The following is a 21,013-nucleotide window of genomic DNA, read 5'->3' on the forward strand; positions in this document are numbered from 1 at the left end:
TAAATACATTATTAAAACCTATATTTGAATTGAAGTTTATGCTTTCATTACTTGCTGATTGAGATTTTTACACTTAATTAGCCTATTCCAAGTAAGATAACTTTTATAAATATTTCTGCATGTATCAAAGCCATAATATGACAAATGCAACACAAGTTCTAGTTTTTTAGTATTCAATTCCCATTATTACAATGGGTCTTCTTTGGAATCTTGAAAAAAGGTCCCTTTGATATCTCAAAACTTCAAGGTTTTAATTTCTTTCTTACCATTTACACACATTAAATGGTAATAAAATATTGAGGTTGGCAGAAGGAAAAAGGGTTCCTGACCATTTTTGACATGGGCACTCTGAGTAGGTTTGCACTATTATATACCATGGTTGAAAAGTTTATTTAAGTCACTATAAGTGTTAGTATATCCGTGAGCGTCCATAGATCTTATGCATATGAGACTCTTGGCCCATGCTTCAATAAAGTTAAAAAATGTTTAATGCCTTGAGAATATTTATTAACTGACCTTATTAACTAACTTTATTGAGAAATTGATTTATTAATCTGGCAGATATTGGAAGGCCAATTGTTGTCTAGAGGCTACACAATAGTATTTTAACTCTCTAACTGAACCTTGTTTATCATTTGCTTCTCTATACATATCTAACTTCATTCGTGCAGGACAACGAATGACATAGGTTATGTCTAACCAGAAAACCATATTCTATCATTGTTGTTAGTACTGATGCATATAAAAATCATTGCTGAATGAATTCGTTAATATCTCAACTATTACTACTGGGGATTTTAAAATAACTTCTTCATGGGCTCAATATTATCTTGACTAAATAGGTAATGGTCCCGTCAAGATCATTTAGTCATCTTTGTGGACTTATTACTGTATTTGGGGTCATACGAATGTCAATATCATGATTGGAGATTCAGATATTCTTAATTAAAGTAAACTCATCCATAATATCTATCTTTCGATTGTCAAGTTGTAGGCCCACTTCCATAACTGTGACACCCAGATTTAAAATTAGGTATAATATTCTTTATGGGTTCATATGGTTCCATTCAGTGAAATGTTGGTTTAAAGATCAACTTTACTCATCATGTTACTGGGATCCTATAGTGTTATTCTTCATGGATAATTTTCCTACCACATATCACTTAGTCATTGCATATATTCATGGATGTTATTATACATCACATGAGAATAAAACACTGAAGTATGGCATTGCAACACAATTGGGTGGTAGGTAAATAGATAAAAGTAAGGTTTGAAAATGATAAGATGAAACTTAAAGTAGGCAAACCATTGGCTAAAGGTAATTAGAAATAATATTTAACAATACACCATAAAATCATACAAATAAAAGAGACATTTTGATTGTAAGATTCGTTTATCAATATTTAGAACATTTAAAGTACATAGACATTATAGGGATTAGTTGTAATGGCAAAGAGTCTTCAATTTACAGGTTTATCATAAAGAAATTTTATTCATTCAAAAGAGTATACCCAAATAAATAAAAACAGAATTTATTAATGTAGTCGTGATATTGGGATGTACCTGATTACAGGAGTCACAACTACAATTTAATCGTAGCAGTTCTCCAAGACAGTCGTCAAACATCCTAGGGATAAGCTTTTCTCTCCATATACTTGGCCACTATTGCCAGGGCCAGTGTCCAAATTCCATTTACGGGAAGGCAAATCTTCACCCAATCGCCACCGAAAAGCAGTTGGGAGTGGCCAATACTGCTCACGGAAGTTCTAGGAGCATTCCCGTCTAATAAAACTTGATTTTACAGGTGAAGCACACATGATTTTCTGTTGAATCTAAACTTGATTTGAAAATATTAAAGCTGAGGGAGACCCTCACCTGCACCTTTCTTCTTCCTTGTACGTTTCAGAACTAGAGGGTTACAGCTCCTAACTCCAGAGGGATGTCATTTAATGAATGAAGAGAGTACAAGAATGAATAAAGCAAAACTTGGGCGTGTAGGCTGCATTTGAAAGGGATTTGAAGCCGATGGTGATCTCCCATGGCAGTGACGTCCGGTATGTTAGCCATATTCATATAAGGTCCCACTTTTGTAAATCAAAAGCTCGAATCAAACAAAACCAGATATTAAAGTGATATGGTTTCTCATAGGCATTTGATAAGACAACTTATGCCTTCCAACCATGTCTTAGTTTTTTCCTTCTGCAATTCTACATTGATAAAATATATAAAGATTCTCTAACCTCTGTACATTTTCAATATAAAAATTTTCAGCTACTAATAAAATCAGTATAGTGACATTTCACTGTAAAATCCTATATAAATTCTCTCTTTCACTTGAGCGTTTCCATAAGCACATAGTGATAACTTTGATTTTCTTCAGAAGTTTTTTTTTGTTTCTATGTTTCTTTACAATTTAGTAGTGTTTACATTATGACCATGCATCTTCAGATGTCTCCCTAAAAATTCCCTTATCCAAGTTTTTTTTAAAACTAATCATAAGAATTTTCTTCAGTAGTGTTATGATAACATTTGTTATCACTCTTTTCTAACTCCTCAAAACATTTTACCTCTAAAAGCCAAGCTCTGTAAAGGTGAATTTACTCTATGCTATGCATCTTTGGGTGAGATTAAAAAAATATAAATGTTATTTGTTTGAACTAAGAATAATAACAACAACATACTAACTAGCTTGATCTTGCTCTATAAGACAGAACTATATACATTTGAACTTCTACACCATTCAATAATACATATAATACATATTATTTATATACGATAAAAATCAACGAGTCTTAGATTTATAAATAAATAAATTTATCTAAAAATTTTAATTTACATTTAGCATGATTTAAATATCGTGTTAGTTATAAGAAGTGAGTCTAGAGTGAAACCCATTGAAATATATTTGGCATCCGTTGAATAGTCATGCTGGATTTTGATTATTGTATCAGATAAGACCTAAGAGTGAGAGCGAAGTATAAGATTTGAAAAAGATACATGGAAAACATTGTGTTTTGTCTTACACATCTATTTGTTATGACAGATGAATACATTATCTCGTTCTGAATACTATAACCAATATAATATAATGTTTAAGATATGCCTGCACTAAATTCTCACCAGGACCAAGGCTTCAGTAGGTGGAAGAAGCGGATCATATGATGGGGGTAATGACTGTTAATCAGGGAGTATAACAGTAAGGAATTTGTCTGTAGCGTGGAGAAAGTTTCACAAGGACTGATTCCTTAATGACGTTAGGGTGTCAACATGGCCTGAGGACCACTGGGATGAGAACAATATGAGTAACCCCTAACCATCATCTAGTAAGTTCGTATATATAGCATATTTTAGGGATGAAATTTTCCCAAGAAATTTCTACAACTTCTAAACTTGCATCCAATTACAGTGCACTAACAAGTTCAGGGACGGGATAACATAATAAAGTACTAGGGAACAGTCCCTAAGATCATAGTTCGAGAAACCTCATTAATTATTTTATTATATTATGATATTAACATCAGGAGAACATAGTATTGTTTGGGTTTATATGTTTTTTAATTTCAAGCAGTTACTTATTTTCTCCTCATGAAGTACCATTTGAATTGATTCCTCTAACCCATTTAACATGGGTCATCAAGTTTCAACCTTATTTCATACTCATCCAATCATCAAATTGAATTCACCTTTCCACCTTGAATGCTATCACATAAGAGAACCTTCCACAGAAGTCTTGCATAATATCGTTCATTTCACCGTGATAAGTTGTTACGGGCTAGTTACCACAGGGTTGTCGTCTTCTATGCAGAGAAAGGTTTCTGTCTCAAATTCTCTGGTATTTTTGGCGATTGTTTGATGGTATATCACCCATCGACGACACAGAGAAAGCCACATTGCAGTAACTAGTTAGATATGAGAGTCCATCCATGGGCGCTTCATTGTCGGCTGGCTGCGGTACTTGTGGCGGAGAGAAATAGACAAACATAGACCGTTGTTTAGAATATGAGTTGCATCAAATATCACACGCGACTATGTTTACAACAACGTACGCGTGTCCATTAGTGTGATCATCTGTCTTCCACAGTCCACTCCATTTAATCACCCACCGATCAAGACTAAGTGAAGAAAACCGACTGGTCCACGAATGGGAAGACCGCTTCTTAGTGTTGGCAATAATTACCGTGACAAACAGGCATTGGATGTTGTACACCAACGATAGGATGAAGTGAAGGTGGACCATAAGCGCCCATCTGTTTTATAGTGATGCCACTTCTCTCGCATTTTCCAGCGAAATGTCTAGTTCGTGATTGTTTATTCGTGCTACGTTTTTTTCATCGTTCGCCTGTAATATCTATCAACATTCTCGTTCTTTTGTATTTTTATCCATCCACCATTGTTTCGATTATACACGAGAATAGCGATTCACTCCACCGACGCCATCTTTATCGATATACACATTTGGGGTAGTTTTAAAAGACGCCCGGCGTTCATCCCCATGAGGTGAAGAGCATCGTATTACCTACTTAAACGCATGGGTAAGGATAGCTGTTCCACCGGCCATATTAATTCCACGGCTAATTTTTAAGGATACAACCCCGTATCAACGTCTATAAAAAGGGATTACCTCGGTACCTAAATACATTATCCGTAGGAAGAAGCCTTTGGTGTAAAGAACACGAAAGTAAGTAGAAATGGGTGTCAAGTTCTTCCTGATCGCGTGCCTTCTTCTGGCTGCGCCTTGCGCATACGCTGCTATTACCTGCTCCAAAGTGATTAACCAGGTGAAGCCCTGTACTGACTACGTTACGGGCAAGCCAACCGGACCGAGTGCAGGTTGTTGTGCTGGCGTGAGCGCTTTAAAGACTCTCGCAGATGCACCGGCAAATCGCAAGGCCATATGCAACTGTCTCAAGAACTTTGCCAAATCGTCTACGGGGATAATTCCCGGCCGGGTTTCTAGTCTTCCCGGACTATGCGGCGTTAGTCTTCCATTCAAAAATTGGGAGTAACACCAACTGCAACACGTAAGTGCTTCTTCGTTTTCTCAACAAACAGAAAAATGCAAATGAACACGTGTGTTTTCATACATGCTGGACGTACCCTCCAACTCTGCTTTCCTGTCTTTCCATTTGCTTGTTTTGCAGGATCTGAAGCCCCGGCGGTCCTTAGAGTTCTCTTGAATAATTTTACTACGATATAATAAACTTGGAGATAATAAAGCATCTGGCGGTCATACTCGAGACCGGCTTTAGCCCTGGGGATACCGGAGATATTTGTTTACTTGTGATGACTTATGCCGGTTCATCCGGCGGATATCATATATCATATACCTGATGTTTGTGACTTTATAGTACATCACGATGATTGGTGTAGGTTCTTTTGCACCTGATTAAAGAGCTGAGTAACTAGTAAAAGCAATTTCCAATTTAATCATATTTGTCAATAGGTTAAAAACAATGGATTCATCTAACCTTTCTTAAATTGATATTTCATTTGGTCAACATTATTCTACTTTTGATCATTTAGAAGTAGATTGCCCCTTTTACTAACAAACTATGCTGATCAATCGGTGCAAGTTGACTACTTGTAGATTAAACTCTTGGAATCTCAGCGATACTCTACACTGCTGAATTAACCTGTCATTTAGCACATATGAAAACTCCCACATGTTTTATGAGGTGTTTTACATAAATATGCCAAAAAATAGGATACATGTTGCAAATGCAGCTCAAATGCTAGAAACCATCTAATAATTTTAGAATGCAATGGATAGAAGAAGACAATAGAATAGTAAAAAGGAGGACCTGGTAAAAAAGTTAACATGAAGGATAATGGATTCCTTGCATACGATTCCTAAATTAAGAAATAAAAAAGTCTTGCCTGATATTTATGAAGTTGAGGAGGAGAAGTACAAGCAGCTCCGGAATAAATAGATGATCCTATGAAGATGGATAAAAGATTACCTGATTCTGAAGTGAGTAAATATTCTACTGAAATCTTAAAAAGAATTTTCTGTTTTGGAAATTAAATCATAGTTTTCTTGGATTTGCGTGGTCCAAGAGGCGTATAAGGCAACCATATGGATCATTGTAGGATGTTGTTGTGAAAACAGAATGGTGTTACTTCCTGGTTAGTTTCATTATTGGTGATACGAAGGTGAAAAAATATCTCTGAGATGCACATATCATTTTAGTTTCACCCGTGTGGGCTACATGTAGGACAAACACATCTTGAGAAAAGGGGATAGTAAAACTGAATGATGAAAATGAAAAGCTTGCACATATCAGTTGCTGAAATATATGGAAAAATATTTCAAACATTGATGTTTGATCAATGCTTTTGAGCATATTGATTAAAGCTTATGCAAATCATCTCAATAGCTTTATAATACATTTAAATTGATTGAAAATGATGTTTACTCTCTTGATGTTCAGATTGCTTCGAATCTCTTGGCATTACATTTCAATTTTTAAATGTATTTTTAGAATAAAACATTGATTTTGTTATTATGAGATCTTGATCCTTATCTGGGGATCAATAGAATAAATTACTCAATATGCTTAGAAAATATAAATATGCCATTGCATGTTCTATTTCTGATATCGTGGGGTTGAGTGCATCCAGATGCGCTTATTGAATCTTTACTTCTGGAAAAACTAAACCTACAAGAGAATGTCATGTAGAATTAAATCCAATCACACAGGATGAAGGCAACTAACAGAAGGGTTAGAAGCTTAATTTGTTACTCTACTTTTGATAGTGATTTGTTAAGTCCTAAAAATGCTCAAGGGAAAGAAATTCAATTTAGACTTCCCAGTAGTTGGAGAATACTCAGGGATAACATAAAACTCAACACAATCATAGTGTCGTTATCCGCTAACACCCATAAATCATTTTAATATGAGGTATCTTGCCTGTAACACTCTTGTTTCATATACCAGTCAAGTTTAGAAGTTTGATTTTAAATACTATATATTGGAAAAATTAGTTATGGATTGATTAATCAATGATAATAGTCAATGTGACAGTATACATTTTGTTTTCATCTGTCCAGGATGACAGATTCAGTTAAAGTATGGTTAACCTATAAACCCGAATACATCAGTGGTGATGCATGTAAACAGTCATTGTATAACAACTTCTTACATATCCAGCTTTCTGTTGCCACGGAATTCAAGCTCATCTAATAAAAACATGTAAGTGGTGCTATCTTGATCATCTAGTCATCTTCATAGACTTTTAACTGTATTTTATAGTTAGGACTAAATCAAATATCATCTTTGGAAATTTGGAAGTCATATTCATAAGAGAGAAATCTATTTAGAATGCATCTTTGGCATGTCAAGTGTTGGGTTAAGATCCAGGACTATGACATGAATGCCCCAATTGAAAGTTAGATATAATTTCATTATTGAATCCATGCGCATCGATTCAGTCAAATATAATATTCAACATCACCTAACTTCTATCCCTTGTTTCTATACACTAATGGTTACAAGATCAACTATACTTATCATGAAGCAGGATTAGGCAGTGCTATTTTTCAGTGATATTTCAATGTCCCTAGTAAGCATCATCTGTATAAAATACTTCAAATAGATGTTTCAATACTTAGAATTACAGGTAAAAAATATCTTTAAAATTCAATTAGCAATGTAATAATACAAGATAAATGTTTTTTGAAACTACGGTGAAAATTTACCAAGATTTAGATCAATAGAGGAAGAAATTTATTTTCAGACTTGATTTGATATTTCGGTTGGATTTGAACATTGTGTCAGCAAGAAGCATGACCATAGGGTGGAGAGCGATGAAAACTTTTTGAAAAAGATACATGAAAAAATATTTTTACTATCTTAGACATCTTTTTCTCATTAAAGATGAGTATTGTTGTCGCATTCCTCGTACTATAATCAAGTGTCATGCGATCAAATCTCGAGCTATGTCAATCACTCAAATTGGGCGCGTGCCAGTCTCAGTGCTTGGAGCAGAACATTGAGCAACATTGATCTCTTGCAGCAGAAGTCTTTGCAATTGCTTAAGATTGTATAGAAGGGGTTAGAAGGGAGCGTGGGGATGTAGTCCCGTCGAGGAATAGGGTAGTTGCACCCCGCACAAATCCGTGCGCTGCATCTGCGGCCCGTAGCCCGGCTTGCGCGTCCGGCACCCGTGCACGGTGCTTCCCGCTCCTGCACAGCGCTTGGCTCTAGCGCGCGGCGCTTGGTGCGCACTCGCTCACGCCTGTCGACCCACGGGCCCAGCACATGCGGACTTCGCTTGATCCATTCCAGCTAAGCGCGAACTTGCACGTGCACCATCCGTAGTGTATCGCCACCTATGGGGGCGATGGCCTGGAAGATCGGGCTGGGCATTGCTACCCTCTGTGCATGTGGCACTAAATATGACTCAGTCATTAAAGGTCGTGAGTCTCATGCAAAGATGCCCTCCCAATAAACACGCAGGCCTCTGGGCAGGGAATGCCACCTAGTTAGGGGTCTAACACCATGATAAAGAGTTGTTTAAAGTATACCTTCTGTAAATTCACACAACGACCCAGGATTGAGTAGGGCGAAGTGACGGATCACAATGTTGGGGCATTGAGTGCTGGATTTGTGACAACAAGAAGCTTTTCTATGGCTTGAAGAACGTTTCATTATCTCTTCTTGTAAAGCTTCTTGAAGCTTACTATTCACGCAAGAACAATAACCGAGGTTGAAGAAAAGGAGCAGAGATAGAGAGGGAGAGAGAGAGAAGGAGAACATACAGAGGTAGTTGAAATCGTTGAATCTAGAACCAAACTCGTTGAATCCATAACTGTAATAAGGCTAGAACCAAACTCATCCTAACCGTTTGTTTGTTACTTATCTGGGTTTAATCCTGACCATATATATTTCAGCCTATCTATATTTAATCTAATATTTAATCCTGACCGTCTAATTCTCTCAGCGAATACAGGGTACGGCTCTCCTTTTTATTAGCCAATCTTATCCCTAGTGGCTGGTGCGTTACTGACGTGGCTTCCAAGTTGTTTACTACGTTCTTCATCTTTATCTTTGTCTTCCTTGACAAATATGGCTTGTGAAGTACTGGGATGAGAACACAATGAATAACCCCCAACCATCTTCTGGAAGTTCGGAAGTGGAACAATTTCTCCTTAAAAATTTCTGCTACATCTAAGCTTGTCTTCATTTGTAGCGTACTAACAAGTTCAAGGAGGGAATAAGATGCTAAAACACTCGAGAAGCGTACCCTCAGATTCTATTTCGGGAAAGCTCATTAACAATTAAACTATGCTATTACATGAAAATCACGAGAACACCATCTTTTTTTGGGTTTGTATGATTTTTTAAATTTCAAATAGTTTGTTAATGTCGTCACAGGAATTAAAACTTAAATTGATTCCTCTAACTCATTTAACTCATTTCAATTTCGCGATTATGAAATCATTCCAAAACTATTTCATAAACATCAAGTCATCAAATTCACTCATATTTTGATCCATAAATATTTTACATAGTACAACCTTCCAGAGAAGTCGCCCAAAATATCCTTCGTATCCCCATATTAAGTTGTCGAGCTAGTTACGTCAGGGTTCTCTTTTATGTAGAAAAAGGCTCTGTCTCGTATTCTCTGTTATTTTGTTGACTTTTATTGTATTTCTTTGCGAGACACGTACCGCTGCCCGTCGACTATCAAAGGCGCCTGGATGGTCTTTCTCTTGGACATTAAAGGCTGATATATCAGATATTAATTAATACCGAACAAAGACTGTTATCTCGAATATGATTTATATCATTTATGACTATTTGGATTACAATACCCTACGTGTGGCCTTTCGTTTGGTCATCTGTTCTCGTCCAATCCATTCAATTTAATCACACGCTGATCAAAACTACGAGAAGAAAACGAACTTGTCCTCCTCGAATGTTGAGACGGTTACTTCGGGTTGACAATTGAACACCGTGACAAACAAGGAATTGGATCTTGAAAGCATGAACGTCTTGTTGTTTACTGTTTTTCTTCATACGTTATTTAATGGGGCGTCGTAATGTTTCTCAGCATCCGCATTCTTTTGTGTTTTCAACCATCCAGTACTGTTTCGATTATACACGGCAACAGAGTTTCATTCCACCGACGTTATCTTTATTTAGATACGCATTTAATGAAGATTGGGTTCTTTTAAGAGAGCCACCCGCAGCTGGCCGGCGTTCATCCCCTTAAGATGAATAACATATCGGCAAAGATATCTCTTCCGCCGGCCAAAATTAATTCGACGGCTGAATTTACAAGGATGCAACCCCGAATCAACGCCTATAAAACGGTATGGCCTCAGCCTTTGAATGCAGTATCCCCAGGGAAAAGCCTTTGGTGAAAAAGAACGCAAGAGTGTGAGTAGACATGGCCATCAAGTTCTTCCTTCTTGCGTGCCTTCTTATGGCTGCGCCTTGCGCATATGCAGTTATTAGTTGCCCCCAAGTGAATAGAAGGGTGGGATCCTGCGCTGGCTACGTCACTGCCAAAACGGCCAAACCGACTCCCGCTTGTTGTGCTGGCGTGAGGTCCTTAAACAGTCAAGCAACTACAAAGCCAACCCGCCAGGCCATCTGCAACTGTCTCAAGGACTTTGCCAATAAGATTAAGGGGATAAACGACGCCCGGGTTGCTGGTCTTCCCCAACAATGCGGCGTTAGTCTTCCATTCACAATTGGGAGAACCACCAACTGCAACGCGTAAGTGGTTATTAGTTTTCTCAACAAATAGATCAAACTAAAAACCAAGATGTGTGTTTTCATACATGCTGGACATACCCCGGAACTTTGCTTTGTTGGTTTTTTCTTCGTCTGTTTTGCAGAATCTGAAGCCCTGTCGGTCCTTAGTCTTCTCTGGAAGAGTTTTACCATGATATAATAAACTCGGAGAAAATAAAGAGTATGGCGTTCATACTCGCGACAGATTTTACCCCTGGGAGTCCCGAGATATTTGTTTACTTGTCATGACTGATGCCGGTTCAGCGGCGGAGATCATATATCATATACTCGATGTTTGTGAATTGTTAGTATATCATGATGTTTGGCCTTCAAATATTTAACCATTAGTATGATAATATGGGCACACTTAACTGATATTTACAAACTCCGATTTGTCAAATAACAGGATTGCAAATAAAGGTCTTCGGTCTGATATCTCATCTGATTCACGTCCAAAATGGTCGTGTATATTTGGTATACTGTCCATGATAAAGGTTGACTAACAAAATAACATTCTGAATATCCAAACAGTTAGACATTCAAGCTAGATTCATTTTACCATCATTGGTATTTTCCAATATGACAAAAACTTCAAGTGACATTCAAATTCAAAGACAATGTCTAAATTATTCATCTAAGTTTTTTTAAAGGGATTTTATTTCGTTATGAACATCTAATATTTTATAACCTAGGGTTTGCCCATCATATTAATCAAATACATATTTCCTTTCTGCTGATGCTCACATGGTTTCGCAACTTAGCGGAATATCATCATTTTTACCGATTTTTTAAATGTATTACAATTTTAAAATAAGCTGTTATATTCCATTTTGTCCCTTTTCCCCCCTAATGATCCAAGATTTCTCATCTGGACATCAGATACATAGGAAATAAAAAATCGTGAATGGCGTGAAATGCATGCTCAATGGAAATTAGCTAAACTATGCAATATTAATTTATTAATTGGCCATGAGATATTGCTATTCTCAATATTAAATAGCGTATTAGCACTAACATGATTCAAGATGTATATTATATGGTTTAAAATTTAATATTGAGCTTTCAAATAGGTATTTTTTGAAGTATAGTTAATTTACTTGCTTATATATTCCCTAATAATTTAATTTAATGATTTTTAGGTATAAGGTATTCGTAAAATAATTGAAAATCATTTAAATTGAGCCACAATTTATTTTCAAAAGCTTCATAAACTACACAGGGTAATATACAGGGTTATGTAAATAATATACAGGGTTAATATAAGAAGCTAACATAGAAGGGATGTCTATAATATCATACTAGTTTAACTGAGGTCATACTATATAGGCATATATGAAATAAATATTTTATTTGCAAAAAAATATATTTAGATGTATTAATAAAAAAATTTCCAAAAGAGGAAAATGTGGGCCAATCTGCGAAAATAATAAATTAGTATGTATTATATATTTTTATATGGTTTTAAATGACACGTCAGCAAGTAGTTGGGGTGTGTAGTTGACTTATTTTATGTTGAATATCAGTTGTATGTTTTATCTAATACCTGTAGTATTGTAGAAGCACATGCCCAGTATCCTGCTACAAGGGATGAGAGGAATGCGTAACACGGAAAATCTTTTAAAACGTAAGAATTTCTCTATCCTATCCAATCGAACATCTCACTCAAAGCCTCTCTTCATATTCTTAAGAGTGTAGCACATGGATTCCTAATAAACAAAATGATATGAAAAATAATAAAAAGGATTGTATGCCTCGATGATAAACTCCATCAGTTGGTATTTCCATTATTTTCACTTCCCTTATATTATGCACAATCCCCTATGCTTTTTTATGTGATAGGAGATTGACCAGAGTAGCAGTAGTAAGGGTAATGAAAAATTTCGTAGAGTGAGGATTGGAGACCAAAATTATAAAATTATTAAAAAGTCTAGGTTACCGAATACATAAAATGTTAACCTTTTAAGCAAAGAATATCGACATCCATTGGACAACATTGTTAAGTGAAAATATTACAGTTTCACTATTCAGTGATATCATTCCTTGGGTTAAACTGCACTATCCCTTCTTCGTAATAGAAGGGGGAATGTGTCATAGCCTGATTGAATTGGAGTTAAGTTAAATCATATTAGCTGTTAAAAGGGTATTAATGTGACATTGAGATACGATGAGAGTTTTTCAGCTATGTCCTATGAGGAGGCTGGGGTGAATCAAGTTATTTAACTATATTATACTCTATTTTTTAACTAACCGAGATGTATCTACGTAGGAAATGAGCTGAGAGGAAATTGGAGAGACAACTATGATTTTTAGACAGCCTAGGCGGATCCTAACGGTGCTCGTGAGTCTTCGTCTCGAGGTGATGATGTGGCCGAATCTTGTTTATGCAAATGCCCCCTGCGCAACCCACTAGGAAATAGGCTATAAATGGCTACCCAAAAAAGGAAAAGGTAATGCATCTCTATCGTCCTCAACCTCCAAAGACATCCACGAACGATGTCACCTGATCTAAATCTTTTGATGGCCACCAAAGCCATAACCTGACTGAAGACAAAGATCTAGCAAGAATAATACATTTTTGAACAAAATCTTATTTTCAATAACACTTTGTATAACCACTTCTTTAGTATTTAAAACAGGTCCTAATTTCATCTCCCTCAACGGAAATATTTTTGGAGCAGAGATTTGACAAAACTTCAAACATAAAAAATTTCAAACGTAATTTGGACTTTCCTACAATAATAACTCCATGTTTTTGTCATTCTTTTCTCATATCCTCTTATCCTCTACGTTTATCATTGCATGAAATTCCATGACAGGTGTTTGATGTTTGGTACTGAAACTAAAATATCTTTTTGATTCCTTAACAAAATGATGTAATATAATTATGAAAAACTATTATCACATGCAAATATTCAAAATGAAATAAAAGAAATTTCCATACGTCAATTTGTCCACGTTCTTACTGAACCATCTAATTCCACTAAGTCCATGTTCCAAACCTGATAATGCTTTAAAAACTCAACTAAAAGATGCACTTCCAAGATTAATGGATATAAGGAACTATCCATGAGCCAAACAAATCTCAAAACCAATGTAAAAATGTTTCTAAGATATAAAACTTATCACACGGTGGAGAATGTGCAGAATTATGATGCCAGCCATATACCCTTTGAATCCTGAAACACCATGCACCAGGTCATACTGAGTCCAGCTGACTGGAACAACAAATGTCCTCTCGTAGGAATGCTAAAAATTGCAGGAAAGTTGCTTTAGGGATTTAAGGCTCTATCTAGCTTGTGGTCTGTGATTTTCAAAAGGCAACGAGAAGGAGGGTTTGCAATTAGGGCTCCCAACTGTATAAATGGACTTAGAAATCGCAAATGGGATAACGGTAATTTTCAATAGTCGAACAGTCCAGTGTATTGCTATTGATTAGACAATATGAACTTTTAATCCTTTAAGTTTCAATTTTTATATTTACTATTTTAGCATAAGTTCAAAATACCTCTCAACTGTTAAGACTGGAAACTGATCATTGTTCAATTCCATTTCAGCTTTAAAATACTCTGAAACTTTCAGGTATGTTTACTACATTGTTGTATTCAAGATATAACATTGGACAATAATATATTTATGTGATTACGTTTCATTAAATCATGAACAAATTCAATCTTAAATATCCAAATGCAGTAGTAAGGAGATTGAAATAGTTATTAAACAAAGTAAATGAATTGAAATTCAGATAAATATTTAAGAGTGGTAGACAATATGTTTATCTTAATGTCCTAGAAAATATAAGTTGGGAATCCATGATTTTACTTGTTAACCTATAGTCAATCTAAGTAACCGTTTGATATAACTAAGGGTGTTATTTTTAATTTTACTTACAATCAGTAAACTGGTTCTCTGAGCACCTACTTTGCTGGATCAGAATCCCTAATGAAGCACAGAGTATTTTGAAGATTTGTCAAAACATGTATTAAGTTGTGCTAAAATGCCATTAAAGCTTTATCTTCACAAAGGAATTCACATCGCATAACATAAAGACATTTTGGGAATGTTTTAGCAGTCTGTTTGTTCCCCTGTACCGTTTCAACCCATTACTGCTATTGATAAACTCCAAACTAGATTAAACCTAATAGTGTCAATTGGAGACCCGTCTTAATCAAACTTGATCATTCATACAGTATAGGACATGATCATAGTGGAAAGTGGGATATGATGCAAATGAAATAATATAAGGATGTACTATTAATGTAGAACCTTGGTCATTGACTCCTGGCATGGCTCGTATGACATCTTTTTACACTGTCCTATGCATGCCCAAATCTTCTTGACATTTTCAGCAGGCAACTAGTCCACTATAACATGAGATATTTTTATTTAGAGCTCTTCGTTCGTAACTTGTTGCATTTTTTGTCATACTTCCACCAACACACAGCATTTAATTGCAACAATTGTGCCAAAAATTATTTCATAGCAATATGTAGGCAAATGTTTTACACCATATCTTATTGAGAGTTACCTCCATCCCAGATTTCCCAAGATGCAGCACCCAAAGTCTAATAAACAAGTGCATGCCTTTGACAATTATCTCCATCATTGTCTCATTTTCAGATTCTGTATGTGATCAAAGAAAAATTCAAATATTGTGTCATTCTTATTCGTAGTCATGTTGATGATTATGTTTGCTGAAAAACGTTTGTCTAAATAGTCAATGCTTTCGCGAACGATTGCTAATGTCAAATATTTTAGTTAATATGATTACATCGGCCTTTTCTATAAACCTGTAATGTTTATTCAAAAACTTCATTTTCCCATTATGAGATGGAACTCATTATCATTACAGTACACTATCTCATTATATACATATATATTTATTTTTATCAGTTCAAAGCATTGAGATTTTACATAGAAAATAGATATTTGATCAATCTTTAAATAACTCATTGAAATTTGCTTCATTAGTTTTCAAACAGTATATGACTTTGAAATTAGAAATATATTAATTTAATCCTATTTTCATTATGCGTTTTCAGGTCTTACACGGTAATCTCTCTCTCTATATATATATATACCTGATTACCTACTACTGAAGAAATTGCAAAATTAAAGTGTAGACAATGTCATTGGGTAATGAAACCTTCACATTTATTTGTAAGATTTATTAAGTAGCACATGACAGTAAACTTTATATGCAATAAGTCAACCTACCAAAGTTTCTTAAATCATTATTTAAAATATAAGACATATTCCTTAATATCAAACTGCTTCTTACTAGATTATTTGTTTTAATAAAATTTGATTATATTTGTATCACTACGAGAATGGTTGATTAAAGTTTTACTGCTATTAAGCAACTGTTCTACCAGAAGCATACTACACCATCAAGAAATTTATGAACAAATAGAAGCAGTTTATGTGGGTCCCTTCACAATCACTAAAGAAGAACAATATTTTAGTATTTGTCGATAAATCCCACTGTCTTAATTCTTAAACCCCTCATACTGAAAGTAAATATAATGGATCAATGGATTACTAGGATATGCTGCCTTGTTATTCAACTAGAAATGATTATGAAAATGCTATTTTTAGTTCTCATAATATTTATTTACCAAGGACATAGAGTGTGTATTAAAAATGATTCTTCGTTCATACTAAACTATATATATTTGAAAGAAGTGTTAGATATTTTGTATACATTTTTCAATATCCAGTGTGAGATTAATTCACTTCAAAAAATTAAAATTATTTTACCTAGTGATATAAAATAAGATGAATTTCTATCTTATTTTTAATAAGCTCTAAGTTAGTTTGTGAAATTGGGGGAACTTTGGCTCATTTTTTGGGAAATTTATTCAATTCAAAAAAGGTTTACATGCGCCTTTCAGCTTTCTGTTGGATCACCTTCTTGAAGTGCCTGAATGGGTCTGTTGTTGTGTTGTACTACAAGTGCTGTAACATTTTTGACATGTGGGTAGATTGAGTGCTGTCCAACGCACTGGGATTGTCAGGATCTAGGTAATATGTACGAGTGGTAACTTAGAAATAAACGCAACCTTAAATAGTAAAATATAAACATAGATGTATAAACTTTTTTCCCACAATGGTTTGGGTCCTGTTCTTCTTTTATGAATCAGTGATCCCTATATACAATACCCTTTATAAGAGAGGTACCAATAAGATTAATGCACTAAGGCTGTCAGCAATATATTATGATGGAACTAAAGGATGGGGAAGGGATAGAGCCAAAGACAAGTTGATACACATAACACCTATTTTTCGCTGACATTAGATCTGAATTTATTCAATTAGCAGGGTTTAATATTCTAAAATGCAACATTGATCTGTAATTTTATTTTACTGAGCTTCAAATTCAAACTAATCAGTTTATTTATCCAAATCACGACTCTTTATTACACAGTATAAAAAAGTGGGTTAAGTGGTGTTCTCCCCTATAAATATTTTGCCTCCTATTGTAAGCCTATTTCAGTATTTGTGACTTAATTAAATATTAAATACAATACTCAGCCGTAACATTTGTTGAAACTTTAAACCAAAAAACAAATATCGTTACAATACAATATACTTTTTGGGCTGTAATACGACTGAAAGAAAAAAGTGCTTTAGTAATTTTTGTAATAGTTCTAAAAAAAATAAATGTAACTTAACTAATGTCATCAACAAAACAACTTTATGTAATATAATAAAGCGTAAACATAGTTATAGTATCACTCATAGTTTATAAACCATGAAAATTCTACAAAATTTTGGAAACATTCATTTCGAAATGTAAGACTGTGATATCCATAAATGAGGAATGAACAAGTACAATTGTTTTCTAATTGTGAGGATGAGTTCAAACACGAATGTCTTTCCAACATGATGGTGCTCCATAAGATGGATAGAGGGTGTCCTACTAAAACTAATGATTTGTGTGTAAGGGGGAATAGTTATTAAAGCCGATCCCATTCCGACCTTGATATGTGGAATTGTCTTGCACCATATGGACTGAAATTGTTCGAGAGACATGCTCAAAGCCGGTTCATTTTGCAAGCGAAAGTGAGAGTGGTTCCATTTGTTTTTATTATTATTTATTATCATAACCTTCTCCATTCCTTCGGAACATCAAGTTCCATGACAGGGATTAAATTTCAAACCGATAAGAAAAGATTGACCAGACCTTTCACTCTTATAACACTTTGTCATATAGAGTTTGAGGTTCCAAAGGTTTTCCATTCATTCATAACCTTATGTGCGAGTTTACGAGCAAAAGCAGAAGGGTGATAGGGCAGCTTTTCAAATAATTTTCTTTTTCCTTGTTGGGTGGGTTGGGGACCGGTTGGGATCATTGTCTCCTTTTTGAATACCTTTTGTTTACTGGGCTGTACATCCTGCAAAATCCAAGGAATTCTATGGAGCACCAGTTCCGTTTTCTGAATAACCCACCGAGCTTGCCTGTTTTTCAAGGATTTTGCTTATTGGGAAATGTGTTTGTGAGTTTTTTCACTGTGTTGTTATCAGAACGAGATCCCTTTGAGGAAATCGATTGTCAAAAAATGTGAATCATTTAGATGCTAATTGTTGAAATTTAGTTTGCATTTTTTCGCAAGGGCAAATTAAATGGGAATGTGGAACACAATCTGAATATTCTCCTGGTTCTTAGTTTATGCATCAGGATGATATGGAGGAAAAGGTGAAAATAGATGAAGAAGGTCAGCTTGCCACAATCATCGATAACTAGAAGAACACAATCCTCCTGGTTATTTTCCAATTGCACTACATAATGGATTTTATTTTAGCAGGCAAACTATATCGGTGGAGAAAAGATGATTCAAGTTTGAAACCTGATTATTTTCTTGAAGACTAGAGGACTAGTTAACGGGAATGAAGAATCTTGAGGGAAGAAATGGATGACATGATCTCTGATGTTTACGTCTTTTTATTTTATGACAGATATCATGTCAAGTAAAATATCAATGAGTATGCATAAAGGAGTATAATGTAGATGGAACTGCAAATGGAAAACATGTTTCAGTCTGACCCTAAGCAAATCATTTAAAGTTCAACCCTGGACAAGTGTGGAAAATATTTGTGACCGACTTGAGGTCAAACCTGTTTTGTGCAGGATTGTTTTCACATATTCTTATGAGCATTTCATTTGATGGAATGTCCACGTTTAATATTGTTCCTTTATGGTCTAATACCATCATGTTTTCGCTCCTACTGGCCAAAATCAGAAGGAAACCAATCTCAAATATAGGTATGTACACATGGGGCTTGAGTTTCTCATACTTGATGTTTTGAAGTAAGTTTTGCTTCCAGATGATCCTAAGCTTGTTTTGTTTTCCTTTCTACAGTGGAAATTGGGAACCTTTTACTGCTCCCATTCACAGCTTTTGTTTTGTTTTCTTTAGCTATCATAAAAAGTAGGCAGTGCCCACATTAAGAAGAAAAGACAAATGGATGTGACCATGATATAAAGAGAAGTGAATTGGAAGATTTATCCACAACTTGGTCTTTTTGGTCCCCAGTCCTGAATCTAAATTCTTTATAAATTTAGTCTATCTTTAAAAGAATTTAAAGTATTTTCTTCATTACCCCTATGGATATAGGACCTTACCTTGCATTTATGAGTATATTCCTTAGTTTTTGCATTTGTTTAGGTTTTTTACAATGATAGAACCTCTATGTGCATCCATAGACACACATCAGCCCAAGACTCGTCTCTGTATTCTCCAAGGAGACCAGGCACAAAAAATGAAGTGTTATCTTTCACATCCATTCTCTGTAATCATGAAGTTTTATCTATGTGCCTTATACATTTATTCCACTATTATCCTTCACATGCTTCCATACTATCTCTTCAAACTTTCTTTGTCATCCTAATCCTCTACATAGAGCTACCTTCCATCCTTAGTTGTTGAGGACAGTTCACCATGCTAAGTTTGTCTATTCATTAATTTAGAAAATAGTACAATGCTAATATTGTGTCATTTATATTATTTCTATTATTCTTCCATTACAATTACTTCTACTAATCGATCTATATACTAGCACTCCATCAAGTTCCATACATGAAGGTTGATTATTTTATTGATTATTCCTCTCCATTAACATTGTGACTTGGACTTCACTAATCACTTCTCTTGCTCTCTATTACCCCACCATTAATCACATGTTTTCTATGTACCCCTTTAAAAAATGAGAAAGAAAAAAATAAAAGATAGTGAAAAGAATAAAATGAAAAAGAAATAAGTAAATAAAATAGGGTAAACAAAGTAAAAACTTGAAGAGATAATGTGTCAGGGGTGATCAACTCTTTCTCCCTTTGTATACTAGCACTTCATTTTGATATCCTCAATGGTTTATTATTGTTTGGATCAGACCTCTTTCGAAGGGACAAGAATTTTGATGCTCATGAGATGGAATCTTGTAAGTATTTGTGTCTATATTTGTCACTACTTCAAAAATCTTGTAAGTATTAGCCCAAAGTAGACTATCCTCATTAAACAACTATACAGTCTTTTTCTGTCCCCATTTTAAGCATGATTACATATTTAACTAAACTTAGTTACCACATTTGCGTTCTCTAAAATACCTTGCCCTTTGAACCCTGCCAGGGGGAACAACACCTTGGACAATAAATTGGAATAGATCAAGCCAGAGTGATGACCAGCATATGCATATCTTTTGGTCAGACAGATGTGTGAAAGATGAAATTTGGTTTTTGAAAAGTACAGAAGTAAGGAGTCATGGAGGGATGTAAACAAGATTTATGGAGCAAAGTCCCTAATCACCGAGGACCATCAAAGCAGGCCTAGTTTGTGAGGGCTGAGGATGATTTTCTTGGCTTCGAAAATTCCATGTCTATTATCTAGAAGGAAGCAATATAGTAAAGCGCAAGACTATCAATCGACATATCAATAATTCCATGCATGATATAACTTGGGATTAGAAATGATCTCAATGTGGAGGTATATGCTAACATGGCATTTATAGTTTTAATTTCATTCATGTTATGATTTTACTTTTACTAAAATGATTATAATTACATGTTATCATAGTAAAAATAAAGTAAATTTGTCTTTAGCATTAGTCACCAGCACTTTCTGATTTTATTAAATCTTCCTAGATTTTTCTTGAAACAATTGTCTTTAGAACATTAAGAAAAGGGTTTTAAACAATCGTAGATAGTTTTTGCGGCAGTGAATCTGTAATTTATGTAAGGTTATTTGTATTCTAAATCATGCTGGAGTACTAGA

General features: G+C 34.9%; 1 protein-coding gene across 1 annotated transcript; it reads left to right on the forward strand.

The window, feature by feature from the left end:
- The first annotated feature begins 10,398 nt into the window (after positions 1-10,398).
- LOC144707099 (non-specific lipid-transfer protein 3-like) lies at positions 10,399-10,734 on the forward strand. Its single transcript, XM_078580220.1, has one exon. The coding sequence runs from the start codon at positions 10,399-10,401 to the stop codon at positions 10,732-10,734; it is 336 nt and encodes a 111-aa protein (XP_078436346.1).
- The last annotated feature ends 10,279 nt before the right edge of the window (positions 10,735-21,013 follow it).

This window comes from Wolffia australiana, chromosome 8 (assembly GCF_029677425.1).
Source record: "Wolffia australiana isolate 7733 chromosome 8, ASM2967742v1".
Classification (NCBI taxonomy): Eukaryota; Viridiplantae; Streptophyta; class Magnoliopsida; order Alismatales; family Araceae; genus Wolffia; species Wolffia australiana.

Excerpts from the sequence above, each read along its gene's own strand:
- LOC144707099 (XM_078580220.1), top strand. The coding sequence starts at position 10,399 with ATGGCCATCAAGTTCTTCCTTCTTGCGTGCCTTCTTATGGCTGCGCCT.